Genomic DNA, 21685 nt, shown 5'->3' with positions numbered 1-21685 from the left:
ATTTCTGACTTGCTGTTTTTTATAGCTATTAATACTATTTAATGCTTTAGTTTGTTATAGTTACTCCACAGTGTCGCATTCACCTAACACATGAAAGCTTTGAGACCAGGAGGAGACACAAATTTCTTTGGGGTTGCATCAGGAGAGGCATTTAGTGTAAAAAAAAAAAAGAAAGAGGAAAAGAAAAAGAAAAAGTAGAGTTAGCTAAATTGGGCATGTTAAAACAACCACTGTGTTAACCCTTTGTGAATAACAGAGCAACCTAAAGCAGTTTCTATCTTAATTTCTTGTCATGGATTATGAGAAATTAACCAAAGAAATGTACTGCTGTGGTAAATGTGCTTATATGTGTAAACAACCCTGGTCAAAGAACCAGAGCTTACTGTTTTACTACTTCTATCCTATCATATTCTGTGGATACTGTATCTATCACCATAAAGGCATTCAGCCTTTCAGTCAATATCAAAACAAATAGGCAGCAAGGGATAATAAGGGATAATAACAGAAGGCAACCATGAGTCAATAGATAAGGTTATGTTGTCCATCAGACTTTGTGATAGGAACATAAGGATGAGGCTGTGAGTAATAGGCTGCCATTCTTTCCTTGACTCTGGTCTTGTGTGAGAACTTCACTCCCACTGAGGGAGTTGCCACAGAGCAGCACAGCATGGTGGGTAATCGTCTAGGCACACCTGACAACATAGATAAATTTGTGCCAGAGGAGAGGCTCATCTTGAGTCCAATCCTCTGTTACACAGCAGAGATAACCATGCTTGTGTGCCTCTGTGCCTCTTTCTTTGTTCTATCTCTCTTTTACTATGCCATTATTCAAACAGCCACTATAATGCTAATACATTTATATTCATAAATTACAAACACCTACTATACAAACACAGAAAGATTAATGGACATTCAAATTAAGGATATAATCAACATTACATGATATTATTTGTAAGCAAAGATTTGGAAACAATTATGCACCAGCATTACAAGATTTTACTAACACCTAAAAGGCATCCCATAGTCTGTGTCTATGGCAAATATATTAAAACAAAATCCAATAACTGACAACATGTCTGCAAAGAAGCTAACAGCGGAATTGGAGACAATATTCTCCTTTTATGCTCCACTTGCTGGATTATGGGACGTTTTAAAAAAGGAGACCTAAAACTTATCCCTGCCTCACTTAAACTGAGCATCCATCACATCAGTTATTCTTCTGTGGCCCACTTCCTACCATGGAGAGGGGAATAGGATCTTTTAGGAGACTACTTAGTTCAAACACCTTGTTAACTTCAGCATGTCTCACCTATTGGATAAAGTTTATTGACAACTTCAGTTTATTCTGGAACTGTAAAGATCACTCCAAGATACTTGCTGCCAATCTATGTCCTGCTCTTGGAACATCTAATACTAATTAAACTCTGTGAATAATTCAATTAAATTTTATTTATATAGCGCCAAATCACAACAACAGTCGCCTCAAGTCGCAACAAGGACAGAATACATAGGCAGGACACCATACATAGTCAGACAGAATATGCTCCTTCCTCCTTAACTAACTCCATCCACCCTATTATCCAAAGCTTCCAGAGGATGTCCCTGTAACGACCTGCAGCCAAGCCACCTGGCTGTGACAGGTGGCTTGGCCTGAACTCACTCACTGGTCAACGTTCCACACTGAAGCTGAGCCAAATTGAAGATATATTACGCAGCAGTGGTTACACACATCACCAATCAGATGCGTATCATAGATGAGACAGACTCCATGCCACTTGTCTAAACAGTGATCCTATGTGGCAAGATCAAAAGCATTAACCAAGTGTACTCAGAGTGCACAGCTAATGCATTTAATTTATAAAGTAATATATTACAAAAAATGATCTTGATTTTATGTTTTTAACCCAAGCCTGGTTAAACGAACACAACAGTGCTATGATTACTTTTCAAAAATCTCCTCTGCGTTTCCATTTCATAGTTTTGACTATAAAAGGCAAAAAAAGGAGTGCGAATGGGCATTGTATACAATGCCAGTGACAAGCAGCTTTCATAAAGAAGATGAATTTAGAAGCTTTCCTGCTTCTAAAATCAGGTAAAACTGAGGTATTTGTACAAAAAAACAGTGGTAATGGTAAAAAACTGTGGTAGAAAACAAGGTGATGCCTACCAGTGTAAGTGTCTAACCAGACACTTGTTGCTCTCCTTTTGTGCAGGATCTCTCAAATTACAAAAACATCCTGTCTCAAAGTGATGCTGAAAAACTAGTTCATCCATTTATTGCTTCTAGGATATCTATTGTAATTCATTTATTATTATCATGTTGTTCTAAAACCTCCCTGCAATGCTTAAGTTACTCCAGAATGCTGCAGTACTGTCAGGGACTATAAAGACCATATACAGTGGGGCAAGAAAGTATTTAGTCAGCCACCGATTGTGCAAGTTCCCCCACTTAAAATGATGACAGAAGTCAGTAATTTGCACCAGAGGTACACTTCAACTGTGAGAGACAGAATGTGAAAAAAAAATCCATGAATCCACATGGTAGGATTTGTAAAGAATTTATTCGTAAATTAGGGTGGAAAATAAGTATTTGGTCACCTCAAACAAGGAAAATCTCTGGCTCTCACAGACCTGTAACGTCTTCTGTAAGAAGCTTTTCTGTCCCCCACTCGTTACCTGTATGAATGGCACCTGTTTGAACTCATCATCTGTATAAAAGACACCTGTCCACAGCCTCAAACAGTCAGACTCCAAACTCCGCCATGGCCAAGACCAAAGAGCTTTCGAAGGACACCAGGAAAAGTATTGTAGACCTGCACCAGACTGGGAAGAGTGAATCTACAATAGGCAAGCAGCTTGGTGTGAAAAAATCAACTGTGGGAGCAATCATCAGAAAATGGAAGACATACAAGACCACTGATAATCTCCCTCGATCTGGGGCTCCACGTAAGATCTCATCCCGTGGGGTCAAAATGATCATGAGAACGGTGAGCAAAGATCCCAGAACCACACGGGGGGACCTGGTGAATGACCTGCAGAGAGCTGGGACCAAAGTAACAAAGGTCCCCATCAGTAACACACTACAACGGCAGGGAATCAAATCCCGCAGTGCCAGACGTGTTCCGCTGCTGAAGCCAGTGCATGTCCAGGCCCGTCTGAAGTTTGCCAGAGAGCACATGGATGATACAGCAGAGGATTGGGAGAATGTCATGTGGTCAGATGAAACCAAAGTAGAACTTTTTGGTATAAACTCAACTCGTCGTGTTTGGAGGAAGAAGAATACTGAGTTGCATCCCAAGAACACCATACCTACTGTGAAGCATGGGGGTGGAAACATCATGCCAAGGGGACAGGACGACTGATCCGTGTTAAGGACAGAATGAATGGGGCCATGTATCGTGGGATTTTGAGCCAAAACCTCCTTCCATCAGTGAGAACTTTGAAGATGAAACGAGGCTGGGTCTTCCAACATGACAATGATCCAAAACACACCGCCCGGGCAACAAAGGAGTGGCTCCGTAAGAAGCATTTGAAAGTCCTGGAGTGGCCTAGCCAGTCTCCAGACCTCAACCCCATAGAAAATCTGTGGCGGGAGTTGAAAGTCCGTGTTGCTCAGCGACAGCCCCAAAACATCACTGCTCTCGAGAAGATCTGCATGGAGGAATGGGCCAAAATACCAGCTACTGTGTGTGCAAACCTGGTAAAGACCTATAGTAAATGTTTGACCTCTGTTATTGCCAACAAAGGTTATGTTACAAAGTATTGAGTTGTATTTTTACAAATCTGTGTTTGTATTTAATCATTAGTTATTATTAAACTCTCTTCCACTCCCTTCTTTTCTCCTCTCTCTTTCTCTCCCCTCACCAACAATAGATTGTGGTGAATGGCTGCCCTTTCTGAGCCGGGTTCTTCCAGAGTTTTTTTTTCCTATCAAAAGGAAGTTTTTCCTTCCCAGTGTCCCCAAGTGCTTGTTCGTAGGGATTGTGTGATTGCTTGTCTTTCTGATATTGCAGGGTTTTTACCTTACAATATAAAGAATCTTGAGGTGACTGCTTTTGTGTTTATGGTAACGTATACGTAAAATTAGGGCTGTTCAATATAACGATATATATCAGATGGCGATATGAAAACGTCTATCGTTTCATATTACGCTATTGTTTGTTTCGTGGAGTCGCAAAATAAACTGTTTACGGCAATATTTTTCATCGTTTTGATGGTCACTGTAGAATTTCTTAAAGTTCTCTCTTTCTCTTATACTTAATATAATCACCCTACGGACGGACAAGCGACTGTTTTTATGCGTTGTCGTTAGCAACAATGACGGTAAAACCATCGCGTGGCTCTGCCGTCTGCTTGTTTATTTTCCACATAAACCTTTCACAATAAAGCTGAAGATCCTGTTGAGATTTTTCAAAATAAACCAAATCACGTGAAATAGTATGCACAGTGTTTACAGACGAGAAGCTAAAAAGAGCCATCAGGTAAAAAAAAATACTCAGAGAAAACTGCAGCTGTTTCAAGTTATGTAACACTCGACTCCAGGTACACGACGCCCAGCTGAAAACACTTTACGGAAGTAGAGCTGCCGAGATTCACAGAATTTACAGAAAATGTAAAATTTTTGTGATCTATATACCGGTATCGTTGTCGGCACAATAAATGTCTTATAGTGGGATATGAGATTTTGGTCATATCGCAATGCCCTACGTAAAATTAAATTGAATTGAACAGTACCGAATCTGAACAAACAACACTTAAATGTGGAGTTCCTCAAGGTTCCATTCTTGGACCTTCACCATTTAACGTACAGTATGCATGTTCCCTGTTGTTCAGATTACATAATATTATAATTTCCTATCATTGTTAGCCAGAATATACACAAAGAAAAAGAAAGTCTCTGCCAATAGAAAGTGTGACACTTAAATCTTGAAATCGTGGAGTCATTGGTTCACCTAATTTTCACAGCCACATAGCGACAGTTAGTCTCAGGCTTTTCCCATCTTTTCCCCAGCTTTTTCCCATTTAAAGCAAATACAAAAAAAAAAAGTAGGAGATTACTTAATGTTACTTATAATTTCAATATTAATATTACACATTACTATTACTTTACAGGTATAGTAAAATAAGATCAGACAGCTCTTATGATAAACTTAAGTATTACTTTTTAAATATTTTTGCTAAGAAAAAGAAATGTTGTAATTTACTTAGTTATTCAAAAAATGGAGGTAAAATAATAAAAACAAAGCCATAGAAAGAATATTTTAGGACAGAGGATGTGAAGAGAGACAGTGAGCAGTCTATCATAACATTTCCTTCTAATGCCAGTAAAGAAGTTCAAAGGGAAGAGTTCTAACATTAACATGCTGTTTCATATTACACACCTCAGGGATTACCACCCCACAGAGTGTGACGGTGAGGTTGTTTGAGCCTAAGAGGTTTAGATAGATTCTCCTTTTCTTTCTCTCTTGTCCCCTGTCTTTGTCAGCATTTATTTCACACTGATGGATTTACTGCTGGTGATGGGGCTCTGTGGCTTCCATGTGTTTAACCAAGGAGTAAATTGCCGGTTACTTTTCGGCAACTTTCTGATCTCTGTGTCAAGTCGGAGTCACCAGTGTAGAACTCAGAGCACAAGCCTCTGGCAGGGCTTTTAGAAAACATAAATGTTATGCATGTTTGTATGAGGTAATGTGTGAGCATGTTACGTAGCTGTTACACTGTAGAAGTGTGCATCAGATTGCCTATGTTTACTGCTGTCTTGCTCTCCATTTACCCTCTCATTTCCCCCAGTTGTTCCATCCATTAAATGATGCAAAGCCACATTTTTCAGTCTGCTTACACTCCCTGGTTGCTAAAAAAAAAAAAACATTCCCTGAAAAAGCTGCCAACCACACTAAGTCCCATATGTTGCATCACCTGCAGTGACCCTCCATATTTTTCAAGCTGTGCTCAGAGATTGGCTTGCTGGATTGATCTAACTTGTGAGGTTAAATCAGGGCCAAGTAGCTTTAAGGGAAGAGACTGGATTTCAGGCCAAAGAAATGTGCGGGCTGTTGGTCACAATCACAATAAATATGAGTGATTAATGCGTTGCAATGATTTACTTTTGTTTTTTACTTAAATATTCTCAGTCACTTATTTGTACTCAATTTATGCTGGTCTTAGTTTATAGTAGTTGCAACAGAAACATTTGAACTTTTACAGTCAAAAACATAACAAATAATTAATTGTACAAAAACATTATAATTTAGTACAGTTAAATTATACATACATAAAAAAATAGTAGGACTCAGAGAAGTAGGTCCCTTTTATTTGGGGTTTTCAGTGAAAAATATCGTAAATGTTCCTTGCACTGTACTTGGAAAGGAGTACCCCTGCATAATTGTAGTCTAGCCATTTTCTGTGATTATAAACAAAATACTCCACTCTGATTGCTGGCAGAGCTCAGAGCTCATTGAAACAGTGAATGTGCTGTGCACCAGAGCTGCATTATTTGATATTTAAGATAATGACAGCATTTAGAGAGTCATCATTCCCCATAGCCAGCTGCTTTCCACCCACTGTTGTCCATGAAAATATAGTAAGTAGGATGCTCTAGGTAAAACATTAACATTTAATCTTAATATTCAAAGACATTTTTTTGTTAATTCTCAATCAGGCATTAGTTGTGTATGCTAAGAGCTCTCCTAAAGCTGGGTTTAAAGGTGGGTATTTTTCAGTGATAAACACCCTATCTACCAACAAATACTCCCTATATATAACAAAGACAAAACACCAACTCTTGTTTTGGTTTCTCAGCCCAAAAATGCTTGCAGTCTTATTATTTTATATTTGCTTTTGCACAGGTAATATTTGCCCTGGAGTCAATTTTAGCTTTTTGCTTTTCTTGAAAGCAGCAACAATTGTGGGTTTAGTTCTAAAACATCTGCAGATGCTACATTTAATTATATTTTCAAAACATTTTTCTTTGTGACAGTACATCTTCCCGAAACACCACAGGTCACTGAACATGGTTGTAGGGATATTTATTTTTGTCATCCTGTAACTTCATATGCCAAAACTGCAGAAGTCCCTGCACCTGGCTTGTTTTCATCTAGAAATAAATCTTTTAAAAGCCTTTATAAAGCCTGAAATTGCTGTTTTATCTTTATGCGCCTATAATAACAAAATAGCCAAAATTTATTAATCTGTCACGGGTTTTGTTAGATATATGATGGACTTAGTTCAGACTGCTTCCAGTCTAACCTAAATCTAATCTTTTGAATTGCATCCACCTATTCATTTTTCTAAACCATTTATCCAAATAGAGCTGTAGAGATAGAGGGCACGTTCTAGAGAAGCTGATAGTCCATCGTGCCACTATGTTTTCGTCCTGATTTTATTATGCATTATTGTTACATTTTTTCATTCAAATATTTTTAATTGATGTCAGACTACAAGAATTTCCACTTGCATGAATTTCATCTTAATGCATGCTTGTGTCTACACATTTTTGTAGTCTAATTGAATTTATTAACATAATAAATTGAATAACTGCACAGCTTTAGTAGGTCTTCAGTGGGCATTAATATGCTGTATCTGCATGTGCTGTGTGGATTTATGAGCACTCACTGACCTGCACAAGATTCCATGACCCAATTTAGGATTTGCAAAAATCTGGTCATCCTACTTACATGATATTGAGTGTCAAAGGTGATGGATTTCTTCCCCCAATTTCAGTCTAATCCTACTCCATCCAAAGTAATATTTGCACTTTGTGTCAAGTTCTTCAGTGGATGGGAAACGTTCAAACCCATATTTCGTGTGATTATGGATTTTTTTTTCCATTTGGATATTGCATCAGTGTGTTGATAGCTGTTCATTTTACATTTAACTTGGATGACCTGACACAAGAATGATTTGTACTATTTGAGTTCTATCTCAGTATAATCTGACCTTCACAATCTGCTACTGCCTCGAGCTTTCTTCTGTTGGGTTTTGTTCACTTTAGACATTCTAGACATGAAGCACTTTGGCTTTGAAGCAACAGAGACTTTTTGGCTGCTGCTCGATCCATCAAAGTTTAAATCTGGTAGGTGTCCATTATATGAAAAGTTTATTGAACTGTGTGCAAGATAAGACAGTATAAATGAGAAATATATCAGTCCAAAACTGTTAAATACAAATGAATTAAAAACAAACAAAGGAAAACATTTCCTCCCAATTATAAAGGAAAGGTTTGTCAATTAAAATATTTTTATTATTCTTACACTACACTTTTAAAAGATTACTAGTGATATATTTTGCAAATATAGCTTGCTCTGCATAATTAATCAAGCAATTGATAGTATATGATGGGCAAACAAAACAATAATAACCTAAGAAGTGTAGCTAAGTGAACCCTATGATCAGGCCATTGAAATTTGCTGATGATACAGTGCTCATAATTATCACTTCATCTGCCAAAACAAGGAGGAGAAGTGGATTATCTGATGGTGCAGCTCTAACAACTTGCAGTTAAACATGCTTGGAGACACTGGGCTGCAATCCGTACTGACCACTCAAGCACACAAATTATTGAATAAATAATTAAAAAACAAAACAAAAACCCTACCAGCAGAAACTCAAAGCATTTTAAAATTATATTGAGTTTATTCTTGGCTCTTTGATCAATTTGCTATTTAGTTCTTCAACCATGCTTCAAAAAATTTGAAAAGGAGAATTCTCTCCAGCCTTTGTGCACCTTCAGGGTCAGGGAACATACAGGTAAAGTCATCCTGACCCCGAACATCTCTAGACAACCTTTTTGAGCTATCTCCCTAGCTGAAAAGAACAAATGATTTTGTTGATTTTCTTTCATGATTGGCCACGTGATTGGATTGTTAAAGTGGAGATCCTCTATAATGCAATGTGGCATAACATTTGAAAAAATCTTATAAAATTTAGAGTATTTATAGACAAATTCACAAATAGAACAATACATCTCTAAAGCTTGTGTATGTTGTTTTTTTATCCCATTTTCTTTCATTTTCCCTTTTTTGCATAAGAGCTTTGGATTTCTTCCATGAAAATTGACTGTTGATTATTCTGATTTTAGCACAAGACAATGTATTATTTAGAATTTTCCACATAGTGCTTTCTTCTTCCATTTCTTCATCTCAGAAAAAATGTCTTATTCTTCCTTCTCCATCCTCTTTATCCAACAACAGCAATGAAGAGTATCACAGAAAAATATAATAGCAAGATTCCATTTTAATCCTCTTCTTAACACATCTCTCATCCTTTGTCTTGTGCTCTCTCAATCTCTATTAAATTTCACCGTCCCAGAGCAGATCCGGTTCATCGTCATGGTAGCCATTAAAGTGTTATGATTTTCAATAACATTTTATAGACTTTGGGCATAAGAGGCCTATTTACAAAATGAAATGATGAGACATCAGTGAGGAGTAAGAAACGCATGGTCATCATGTTAACTCAGAGAGGTTGAAACTCAGTGGAATGATCAATCAATTTATATAGTGCAACTAGGATTTCTGCTTCGGGTCTCTGGGAAAGAGCTAGGTTATGTCATATTATCATATCAAATACCTGCATGGAGGAAAACCATTGAGATATTTAAAGTAGTTGCCCTCCTAAAAGTTTGTTTTAAAAAACGTTGCAAAAGTTGTGGTGTTTTTTAGGTAGAGAAGTATCTTGCTGAATGTGTACAGCATCGTTGTCAGCAAAAATTACCAATCATACTTCATAATTTGTCACCTAATGCTCTTTGATTTTCAGTAGGTTAAATAAATTTAATGGCTTAAATATTTAATCATCTCACAGTGTTAGTCAACCCCATCAAAATTACTTTGATCGTGAAAATGTTTAACTATTGTTAGGAAGAAAAAGTAATCTAACATCATTTATGCAAATCTAGTTGACATGTAGTAACATTGGGGTAACGGGAAAAAACCCCAATGTGCTCAGAAAGGTGTAGCTGGCAAGGCAACAACAGAAACGGTTTTATTAGCAGTGGTACTGAAGAACAAGATCTAAACTAACTGAAATGACATTTACAGAGTTCAGTGTGCTGTAGCTGACTATCTAATCAGCCTTCAAATGAGCAATGTTAGTACTGAACGTCCCTGGATCTCGAAAGAAACAAAAAAGTAATTTAATTTCAGATGAACTTTCAAGGCTTTACACCTACAGCTATTCTAAGTACATCTGCTTTTTATACTTGGTGGTGAGGTAAATTATGCAGAGAGCATGCAAAAGACTTGAATTTAGTGTTACACAAGCCTTTAGTGAGGCTTGGCTTGGTGATGTGCAGACGTCTTTTAAATGAGGACACAAGTAGGTCACTTCCTCAACATTATCATTTTTGCTTAGGGGGAATGTTGCACCTCCCATCAGTAGTTTTCTTCATCTGGCTCTAATGAGCTAATTACTGACTTGGTCCAGTGCAGCAATGGTTGTCTCACTGTTACCTCACCTGCAAGATTTTCTTTTTTCCAGGATGTTTTCAAGATGTTTAAAATAGAAAGTATGCTGACAAGGATTAAGTATGAATTGTTTGACAACATGAAGTAAAAGAGAACACAATTCTTGTGCAACATGTTTGTCATTATTTGTTACCAAGGTCATGCAGCATTTGTGCATATAACATTTTAGTTCTTGTTCTTGTGTTGACAAAAATGTTATTTTAAGAGATTAAAATCTCACCTTAGACCATATAATACGGTACCATCTGGGTGCAGTCGGATCATTCTGTTTTTTACTGTGACACCATGGACAAACGATTTCTTGTCATTGAGGAAATAGGTGTCAGGCACCCAGAGCTGGTCAGCGACCCGGTTATCTAAGGTCAGGTTGAGGGGGATGTCAGAGTAGGACAGCCGCTTGTCTCGCCATGCCTGCTGGAAGTACATTGTCAATGTGTAGTCCTGCAAGTGCACAAAGATGGGCAAAGGAGGACAGAGAAAAGAAAAGAGCAAGAAAATAGAGGGTAAAGATAAAATGGTAGGAAAGGAGTTGGGGAAGCATGGAGGAAAGATGAATAAAACAGAGAGATGGAGAAAAACAACAGAAGAGGTGGTTACTTCCCCCCAAAAAACAAGCATTTTACACAGCTGGTCTGTAAGACTTTTCTTATGCAAACTCCTAGATTAGACCAGACTAGACAGGCTTCAATATTGGATGAAGTTCACTTTAAAGCAAATGAAATAGTAGCACTACAGGCCAAAAAACCCTCAGTACAAAGCAACTGGGAATTCCTTCTGTTCATAGAAACATGAGGTTAAGACAGATAGTGTGAAAGAGTGTGTATGTGTCAGAGAGAGGAAGAGAGCGAGGGAGAAAGATGGCTCGTGTTTGGTGTGTAAGTGTGTGTATGTTTTTGTCAGTATGGCTGTGGAGTATAGCACATGTCAGTGGCATGTCCAGTTGGTTTAATGCGAGTGTTTGTGTATTTTTGACTCATGTGACTCATACATAGAAGAGAGAGAGAAAGACAAAGCAAGAGAGACCGCATATTTGAGAAAACTCTAAATAACCTCCAAGCAACCTCAAAAAATAAGTTTTACCGAGTATTTCCTACATGCTCTATTTCCTTTGACAGTGGCTGTCTTTCTGGGATTAAGAACTGTTTGGGTTTGCTGTGTTGTGCTTGCATAACATATTCACCCATCTACTGTTTGCTCAGCCCAAAAGTGGAACGCTAGATATCTCAGTCAAGTCAAATGAAGAAATGTATAGAAAGCGCACTCTCTCACAGAATGTATTCGAGTTGCAGAAATCACTAACAGGAAAGGATTTTGGCTTTTGCTTAATGTTCTCCTAAGACGTGGAAATCTAGAACCAACAGTAACTGTTAGTAATGAGACAGAGAGCTCACCTGCCTACCACACAACTAAGGGCTCAGCTTATCAAAGGAAAGCTGAGCTCTTCTTTAGTTCAAAATTTGTTAAAACCCTTAATAAATTCTATACATTTTGATCATTGTAGTTCTATGTGTGACCTGAATTAAGCTGAATGGTATTCCTTTTTTTTCTGCCACTGGCTTTTGGATTTGGGCAGTAGTTCTGCTGTGAAGCAATGTTTTGATAAGAGAATTCCTGTTACAAGCATTCAAGGTTGAGGGTGCATGGAGTGCAATGCAAATTACTTCTGACTGTTTATTTCACTTCTGCAATTAGTGGGGTAATGTGCCAGGAAATGTACCACTGCAAAAACAACTACATTAGCAAACCTTAAAAAAAAAGATGATCAAATAAATCCCTCAAATCTACTATGTGAGCCAGGATGTTGACTGTGATCTTAGCATTTAAATTCAAAGAGCAGCAAGCACTGACTGTGATTTCTGTCACAGCTAATTTAGGCTTGCTATCACCTTGCTCTGTCTGTAAAATGTCATGACAATAATACAACATTACAGTAAATACTGACACCAACATTAAATCACACAGAACATGCAACTTGTAGGATGTTACTGAAAAAAAAAAGAGAAATGGTGATACGAGCTGCAGTTATGGAAGCACAATTTGCTCAATTTGTTTATTTCTGAATGCAATTGTTTATCACGAAGTTTGTATACAACACTGCACAGCATTGTCCACAGCTCAGTCTATTGGACTATTTATTTGTATTATTTAATCTTATATTTTTATATAGCTAACATTGCAGCTTCCTTCCACTTATGTTGTATTAAAGCTGACCTTGTGGCCTAGCAGGTGAATAAATGATCAAACTCTGTACACTAGCAAAACTGAACATGAGGATTTGTCAGTAAAAAACTGGTTTTGTCAAAATAAACCCATAAGTCATAGCGGTAGATGTGAAAAACATCTACTGCTGTAATAATACAGTATCATTCTATATTGTACTTTACAGTATAGAGCAGTAGTACAGTACTTTTGTGGTAGAAACTATGCTGTCAGTAACCGGCAATGAATATATGAATAAATGTACAAGGAAATCTGATCTACAGTGCACACATCACCTGAAACTCATAGAGCAGCTTAATAATTTATTTTTTAAAAAAATACAAGAAGTGTGATAAATTGCAAGAAAATTCCCTGTTGGTAAATCTGGGGCACGTTAAAAATAGTCAAGCCAGCAGTCAAATGCTCATGTAGCTTACTGCAGTAAGAAGCCTACCAATCATCCATGAAAAACTAAGTTAAACAAACTTGCTGTCTCAGGGAACTTTTTGTCATGACTGGCACATCCACTTCCTGGCAAAGAGGCTGAACATGCATTTTTGAGTATGCCTGTTGGCTACAGATCTGACATCCAACAGCACCTTGGGAACTAGAGGCTTGGATATCGACTGTATGGAGTCAGGAAAATGGGAGCAGCTTTCAGAGTAAAACCGCTGTCTGACTTAAATCGGTTTTGTCATGTTGTTGTTGTTTGTACCTTATTTGGCTTGGGTGCTGACAACCATGAGTTTGGGAACTGGGTTTTTCAAGACATAAACAGTAGAGTGGCAATACTAGCATCCAATACTATAATTAGACTTGGAATAGGAACAGAGTGACACTGGTAAATTTAGGGTCACACATAGTTTGGAATTGTGTAAACACCCATTTCATATAATTTCATTATAGTCTTTGTGCCATTTACATGGATTCATCCATATAATACCTTACTGGCAATAAATCAAGAATGTACATTATTTACTTAATTTATGATAAAAATAATAAAATAATAATAATGGGAAACCTTACTTCTGCATCTCCATTTAAAAGTTCATTAGGAGGCTTAATAACATGTTGGAAGACTTTTGGAAACAAGAGATGCTAAAACCCAACGTTAAAGAGACATTAAAATTAAAACAAATGTTTTATTGTGTCTTTTCAGTAAATAACTATAGTCATCTAATTTCTGGGTAGCCTCAGTCTTGCGCCAACAGATCCTTTACTGCACGTGCTGCCTTTGCAACATTTCTGTCCCGGATTGGAGGTTACGTAACAGCTCACACTCTGCTCTTTCTGCCATGCTATGCACCACAGCACGTGTGACTGAAGAGATGCTTGTTGAAATGTTCCCCTCCTATACTATCTCTGATGCCCTTATTAGACACAGCATCACACAAAAGCATTCATGTGATACATGGAACAATAGGAATGCTTTTGTACCTCTTCCTCACAAACACACAGATGTTTTTGTCTGGACACTGAAAATGACATTTCAATTATGTGTTGCACCTTTTTACAAATGTTCCTTGTAGAACTGCAGTTTGTACACAAGGGTCTGTTAATGTGTTGTAAATGTGTATGCTCTTCTTGTGGCATTACAGTCTTGACTAATAAAGGAATACAAGAAAAGAACCGTGATTTTTACCTACAACTCTCTACAAGTTTTCCATTCTTAAAGAATTCTTTGCACTACATAATAACTTTTTCGATCTTATGTTGCACTCACAGTTAGGTCCATATCTATTTGCACAATGACAATATTGTGGCCGACACACAGAGACGACACTGATGATACTTTCATCGTGATTTCTTTCACGCTCAAATTCAGAGCTCCAATGAACAGATGTTTCATCTGCATAGTCTGATCATTTAGGTATAGGACTCTGAACTGTTGGGATTATGTGTAAATTTGATTATAATTTGTAAACAGTTAATTCAATGCTTTTGATTTAAAGGTTAAAATTGTATCTTTTTGATTCAATATCCACTCCAATGGTGCACAGAGGCAACATCACAAAAAACAAAACAAAACTGTGCCACTGCCCAAAAACTTCATTTAAAGCCACAATTCCCACAAGGCAAAGTCCACTTTCTGAATTTGAAATACTCTTTAGAAATAGTGTAAAAAAATAAATAAATAAAGGACAGCCTTGGTGGAAAAAGAAGGGTGTTAAATGGCCTGCGGTTTGGTTATTAAACTGAGTGAATGTTTCAGTTGTCATCCCCGAGAGCCTATTATTGCACACCGATCTGCTTGAGGAGGCTGTGGTTTGCTGAGCAGGACAGGCCCTGTGGAGGTGCCACTGTGGCTAGTTTACAGTGAACATAAAGCTCCCCTCAAAAACAGTTATAGTGCATCTCTCTTGTGGAGGAAAGAGGTTGTAAATCACCAGAATAACTGCAGCGGGTGTGTGCATGTAAGTGCAAGGGAGGCTGTCATAACAACAGTCATAATGAGCATCAGTATATAAACTATGCTGGAGAGAGATAGAGAGATGGAGAGAAATGAAAAAGGAGACAGAGTGAAGCAGGAAGAATGATATTGAATTTACGTGTGCAGAATATGCTGTGCTCCCACACTGTCAAAGAGGGGACAATGCGAAGTGATCATTAAATTTTCACACACAACCCTATGACATGATCCATTATATCTAATAACCAATATCCAATTCAGCAGGATGCTTTACACTCTGCAATAATTGTTTCTTTTTGGAAGGTTAAATATATTATTAGAGTTTTTTGGAACAACTAAAAAAAGAAATTCTATAATCTATAAGACAGTTGGTCAAACTGCTTTTGATTGCTTCTCTATAACATGTTGTTAGTAAGTAAGTCTGTTAAAATACTGTAGAAATTTTATTTTACAGAAATTACAACTCCATATATAGACACTGGAAATATATAGTACTCTTCTGAAAAAGCAGTAAAGTCAATCATGTCATGGGTGCACTCCACTCTATATCCTGCTGTAAGATTGTTTCTATATGCTTATTCTGCTCAGCTTGCCATCAGCATTCATCGCTATAGAGGTACTGTCATTATAAGTCTTAAGTTGCAGCTATCTCAGTGAAATGCAAATGGGAAAGGCGACAATTATTTCCCAGAGCATATTCAAGTAAGTCCTTTAGACTGCTTATAATCTTGAGCTATCTTACTCCTAGCTATGGATGATGACCCTCAATTAGTCGTAATGACCAGGATTTCTTCTAAAATAAAACAAATCTGTGTTTAATCCAAGCACGTATCTTATCTAAAAACAGTACACGGGAGAGTTATGAGTCATAAACAACACAGAAGAACACATGGAAAGCCCCTCCATCCACTTAGGAAAGTGATTCAATTCCAGACAGTTTAGGTCAGGCCATTATGTTGAAAGAGTGACAAAAAAGATACTCACAGTCACGCACTAAATTAAGTGATAATCAGTAGCTCTATATAGTATAAACTACCTAATGCCCATGTGTGTATATGTATCTTAAGTGAGCAGGTAATCTGCAACAAACTTCAACATATTCTGAAAGGCCATGCAGATGGTTTGTTCCCGAAATGCTCAAACTATTATTTCTGTCATAAATTGTCCTTGAATATCTTTTCTCCAGTACACTAGAAAAAAATAAAACTAAAGCTCCTTCTACATCTTTTTCAAATACATTGTTGAAGACCAGTTTTGTGAACTCACGAAGAAGAAAAACTACTGAAAACCCCAAAATAAAGGTGCTCCAGCTACCCAGTCTGACCTCGTCAACCCCACTCATCCTTCAAGCCGCCCTGTCTACTAACCCTCTCATCCTCATCGCTGCACGGCATTAAAGCTTTTTCTTCAGGTCTTTCTGTCTTATTCTTTTTTGTCTTGTGTTGTAAGCCCTTGTATAAACTCTGCTTATTTTTTCTTCTTGTTTTTGGAAAAATAAGTAAAACAACAAAAAACAAACAAACTATATAGTAGCATACTTTTTTTTATCAGCGTCTTACCAAGACGACACAAAAATATATACAAGCATCCATTTGTGATCTACATATTTGTTTTTGAGTACAGGTTTTACATTGAATGCTCTTCCTGATACAATTATCTCAATTTTTTCTAGTGAATGATAAAATATTTTCTTCATATTTAGGGGAGACAAAAAAGATGGTATGTTTTTGCATTCAACTTCAACCAATTATCCAGTATCAAGTCTGGGTCACAGGGGCCTCAGTCTAAGCAGAGGCACCCAGACATCCTTCTCCATAGGTAACTTTTCCAGTATATTGCCTTTAGCATGTCCTAGGACTCCCTCGGAGCTTCCAGCAGGACATGACCAAAACACCTGACTTAGGTGGCTCCAAAGAGACATCCTAGTTAGATGTCAAATTAACTCACTACACCTTTCTCCCTTTCCCCTTGCTTCTAAACAAAACAGTAACATTAGAACGCCACATTAGAACTTGGGGCAGCAAGTTCTCTCCAACCTGGAGTGTCCATCTTTTTCCAGTCTGAAGCCACGACCCTCTCATAGTTTCAGACTTGGAGGTGCTATTTCTCATCCCAAGCACTTCCCGCTCAACTACAAACCACTCCAGTGTAAGCTGGAGTTCGTGGCTTGGTAAAGTCAAAAGCACAACATCAGCAAAAGGCAGAGACAACATCCTGAAATCACCAAACCTGATAACCTCAACCTCTTGGCTGTGACCTGGCTGAGTGGCTGACTCTAAGTCTGAGTTATGCTACCAATGTAAAACAAGCTCACGCTATGGTAGCACACGGACTGGACTCAGTAGCTTGCAACAACTGGACTGATATCTGACACTCTGAACAACTCTAAGGACACCCTGAAGGATGTGATTGGATACCTCGACTAAGTCCACAAAACATATTTATTGGGCAAACTCCCACTGGTCCAGTATTTTGCAACCAGGATGCAAACCAAATTGTTGCTATTGAATATGGGGTTTGACAAATGGAGGTAGCTTCTTCAGTACCCTGGAACAGACCTTCCCAGGGAGGCTTAAGAGTATTGGAATACACCCTCCAGCCAATCTTGAGGTACCAGTCCATGTAATGTTGCAGAGGTGTGTGTCAGCTAACCTAGGTCAGGCCCACAATATCCGGGGCATTAAGAAACTCAATGTGAACTTCATTTGACCCAACTTCTTAGTGGCAGGGTTGTTTAATTATCTACTCCAGTGATTGGCACATTATTTGCCTAGTCCGCAGACTTCTCCCAATATGGGAATTGGATTGAGGAAATGCAGCAGCATCCCATTATCACTGTATACTGTGTGAGCAGAGCAGCGCTTTCCCCTTCTCAGCAGGCTTATTCACTCCTTCACACACATTCATACAAGCATATTTTTTTTAGTGTCTACATGCTTTCTATCTAAACTTCACAAACACATTCACACTCTGATGAATGCATTGGGAGCAACTCAGAATTCAGTATCTTGCCCAAAAATACTTTGGCAGACTGGAGCAGCCAGTGATCAAACCACTAACCTTCAAACTACAACCTACTCCACCTTCTGAGACACAAACACCCCAACAGTTTGGAAAAATCAGTTTAAGACCAACATGGCTGCCAAAGCTGCATTCCACTTGGCCTACCACCCTTGAAAAGGTCTTTTTAGCTTGATGGCCCTCTGTTCACCTTCAGTTTATGGGTTGCCACCACAAGTATAGGCCCCAACTGTGTTAAAGCCACAGCTCCATACAGACATTTTAGCAATGCAGGTGTGGAACATGGTACACTGCCACCTTATTGAATGGTACACTAGGACGGTACACCACCTGATCCAGGTTACTACCAAGTTGTGTTCAGCTGATTGCTCAGCTCACACTCTATTTAGTGTTTATAAGATAAGATAAGATAAGATAAGATAACTCTTTATTGTCATTGCACAGTCATACATAGTACAGTAGTACAATGAAATTGGAAAAACTGTCCTACGTCGGCACTACATATAACACAACACGACACGATATGACACATCACAACGTAACAAACAACACAACACAGTATATTAACTTAGTATAAAAAAGAAGAATAAGTGTATTTGTATTGCACACTGTTATTATTGCACATTAATTATTATTGCACCTTGTTATAAATATAAATATTATTGTTATCATTTTAAACATTGTAAACTCCCCCTAAAAAGTCCAGGGAGGTATCCAGTCAGGTCAGCTATTTACATTGATCAGGGCTATTGCCCTGTTGTAAAAGCTGTCCTTGAGTCTATTTGTTCGGGACCTCAGCAGCCTGAACCTCCTGCCAGACGGCAGCAGCTTAAACACCCGGTGTCCTGGGTGTGTGCAGTCCCGTAGGATGCTGCGTGCCCTCTTGAGACAGCGAGTGCTGTACAGGTCCTTCAGGGAGGGAAGAGGATGTCCAATGATTTTTTGGGCCATGTTGATGACCCTCTGGAGTGCCTTTCTGTGTGCTGTGGTGCAGCTGGAGAACCACACACCGATGCAATATGTCAGCACACGGTCAGCAGCTCCTTCTTCAGGTCCATTTTTCTGAGGATTCTCAGAAAGTGGAGACGCTGTTGGGCCTTCTTTAAGACCGCAGAGGTGTTAGAGCTCCATTGGAGGTCTGTGTCTATGTGCACACCCAGAAACTTGAAACTGGAGACCCTTTCCACGCACTCCCCGTTGATGCTGACAGGCTGCAGCTCGGACTTCCTCCTTCTGAAGTCAACTACCAGTTCTTTTGTTTTGGTGGTATTGAGGTCCAGGTTGTTGTCTGCACACCAATCTGACAGCCTCTGAACTTCAGCTCTGTATGCAGTCTCATCTCCCCCTGAGATGAGCCCCACCACAGTGGTATCATCTGCAAACTTGATGACTGTGTTGTCTGGGTGGGAACTAACACAGTCATGTGTGTACAGAGTGTACAGTAGGGGACTCAGTACACAGCCTTGTGGAGAGCCGGTGTTGAGGCTGAGGGCTGAGGAAAGATGAGGCCCCACTCTAACTCTCTGTACACGGTCTGAGAGGAAGTCTCTGATCCAGCGGCAGGTGGTGGAAGGAAGTCCAATTTCCAGCAGTTTATCTATTAGTCTGTCCGGGAGTATCGTATTGAAAGCAGAGCTAAAGTCAACAAAGAGCAGCCTGGCGTAACGGCCCTGCACTTCCAGGTGAGAGATGGTGGTGTGGAGCGTTGTAGCAATGGCATCTTCAGTTGATCTGTTAGCTCTGTATGCAAACTGGAGCGGGTCGAGTGTGGGTGGCAGGCAGGACATGATGTGACGTCGGACCAGTTTCTCAAAGCACTTCATTATAACAGGTGTTAGAGCAACTGGTCGGTAGTTGTTGAGGCTGCTAATGTTAGTACGCTTTGGCAGTGGGACAATTGTGGCTGACTTTAGGCACGGCGGGATGCAGGACTGGGACAGTGAAGTGTTGAAGATCTTAGTGAAGACCCCAGCCAGCTGGTCTGCACACTCTTTTAGGACCTTTGCGGTTACCCCATCTGGTCCGGTGGCCTTCCTGGGGTTCACTGCCCTCAGTGTGCGCCTCACCTCATATTCCTGCACTATGAGGCTTGGGCTGCTGCTGTCCGATGTTTTTGCTGCTGCTGCCTCTGGTCCCTTCACCTCAAAGCGTGCGAAGAAGTGGTTCAGCTCCTCTGCAAGCTCCGCGTTACCCTCAGTCAACGTGGTATTACCAGGTTTGTAGTTGGTTAAGTGCTGAACTCCCTGCCATACCTGTCGTGAGTTGTTGGTGGTGAAGTGGTCTTCGATAGTATATATACAATTTTAAAGCTTAAGGAATATATATAGCTATATATTCTAAGGCATAATGTAACTTAGATATGGTAAAGAAATTAACAAAAACTGTGAACCAAATACACAAAGCAGAAAAATAAATAGCAGAAGTCATGGAAAGTGATTTGTTTTGATTGTAAGTGAACAAGGCTGGACTAGAGTGGGAATACAAAGTCTACATCAAAAGAGAAAAGGTGAGGGCCAGAATAAGGATTACTAAATACTATAGATCTCCTTCTTCTAACTAACCTTGAAGAAAGTTTTCCTATTGAGAGATGTGGAACAGTGTGGTTAGTTTGCAGAAAGGAAATGTGTGTGTGTGTGTGTGTGTGTGTGTGTGTGTGTGTGTGTGTGTGTGTGTGTGTGTGTGTGTGTGTGTGTGGGGTGGAGTGGAGTGGAGAGGTATGGGGGCAAATGAAAGGCACTGGAAAGCTCAGTGGAACGGTAATGCAAATTGCTTTTATTCTCACTGCTCTTCATTCCCAGTCAGCACCAGCTATGACCTCCCTCTGAAACATTGTCTCCCCTCCATTTTTATTTCCTCATCTCCTCCAACTATTTATTTTTTTCTTATTTCATGCTATTTTTTCCCATTTGAGCTCAGATTTTCCCCACTCCTTTGATGAATATCCTTCCATCTATTTCCCCTGGAGCTTTTCCTCTCTCCCTAGATTCTTCTCTCCATCTTTCTTAATCTCAGAGGACTTCTTGTTGCATTTACTGCATGTGGTTTGGGAAATAAATAGGTGGGAATTCATCAATGGGGAATTTTAATAGCTGGTATCATGATCACTAAGCAGATGGAAGCCATCTTGAGAACATGAAATTTCCCCTTGTGGGACTAATAAAAGTATCTTATCTTATCTTATCTTATCTTATCTTATAACAGGTGGTGTATCAGCCTCTAAGGTGCTATATGAGTTCTGTAGCTGTTCAATTCCATTAAGGATTCTGATTTAAATATCTCCTCTCCAGTTTATTACCCCAAACTGTATATCCTGCATTCAGGTAAAATCAACCAAATTTTGACTGAAAAAAACACAAAACAATGATTTTCATATTTAACACATTCACCTAATTTTGTTTAAATTTATTTCTGAAGTGCAGTAACCTTGAATACTGGGGTTGAATACTAAAGCATCCTGACTGTAAGGCCTCTATCACTCTTTCTGCTTCATTTTCTTTGTTCTTCCTCTATTTTGCAATATCTTTAGTGAGGACGAGAAGTGATCACTTCGCCACTCACCCATATGCCCATACTTTAGTACACCAGTACTTCA

General features: G+C 38.9%; 1 protein-coding gene across 1 annotated transcript in view; it reads right to left on the bottom strand.

Annotated features, from left to right (window-relative positions):
- The window catches only part of gabrb2b (gamma-aminobutyric acid type A receptor subunit beta2b), a 64151-nt gene that overhangs the window by 23804 nt on the left and 18662 nt on the right, over nucleotides 1–21685 (bottom strand). Inside the window, exon 4 of the mRNA XM_026182501.1 lies at nucleotides 10684–10904. Coding sequence (XP_026038286.1) covers nucleotides 10684–10904 — 221 coding nt within the window. The remainder of the gene's footprint in view (nucleotides 1–10683; nucleotides 10905–21685) is intronic.

Source organism: Astatotilapia calliptera, chromosome 10 (assembly GCF_900246225.1).
Source record: "Astatotilapia calliptera chromosome 10, fAstCal1.2, whole genome shotgun sequence".
NCBI classification, from domain to species: Eukaryota; Metazoa; Chordata; class Actinopteri; order Cichliformes; family Cichlidae; genus Astatotilapia; species Astatotilapia calliptera.
This window is presented reverse-complemented; position numbering and strand designations above follow the sequence as displayed.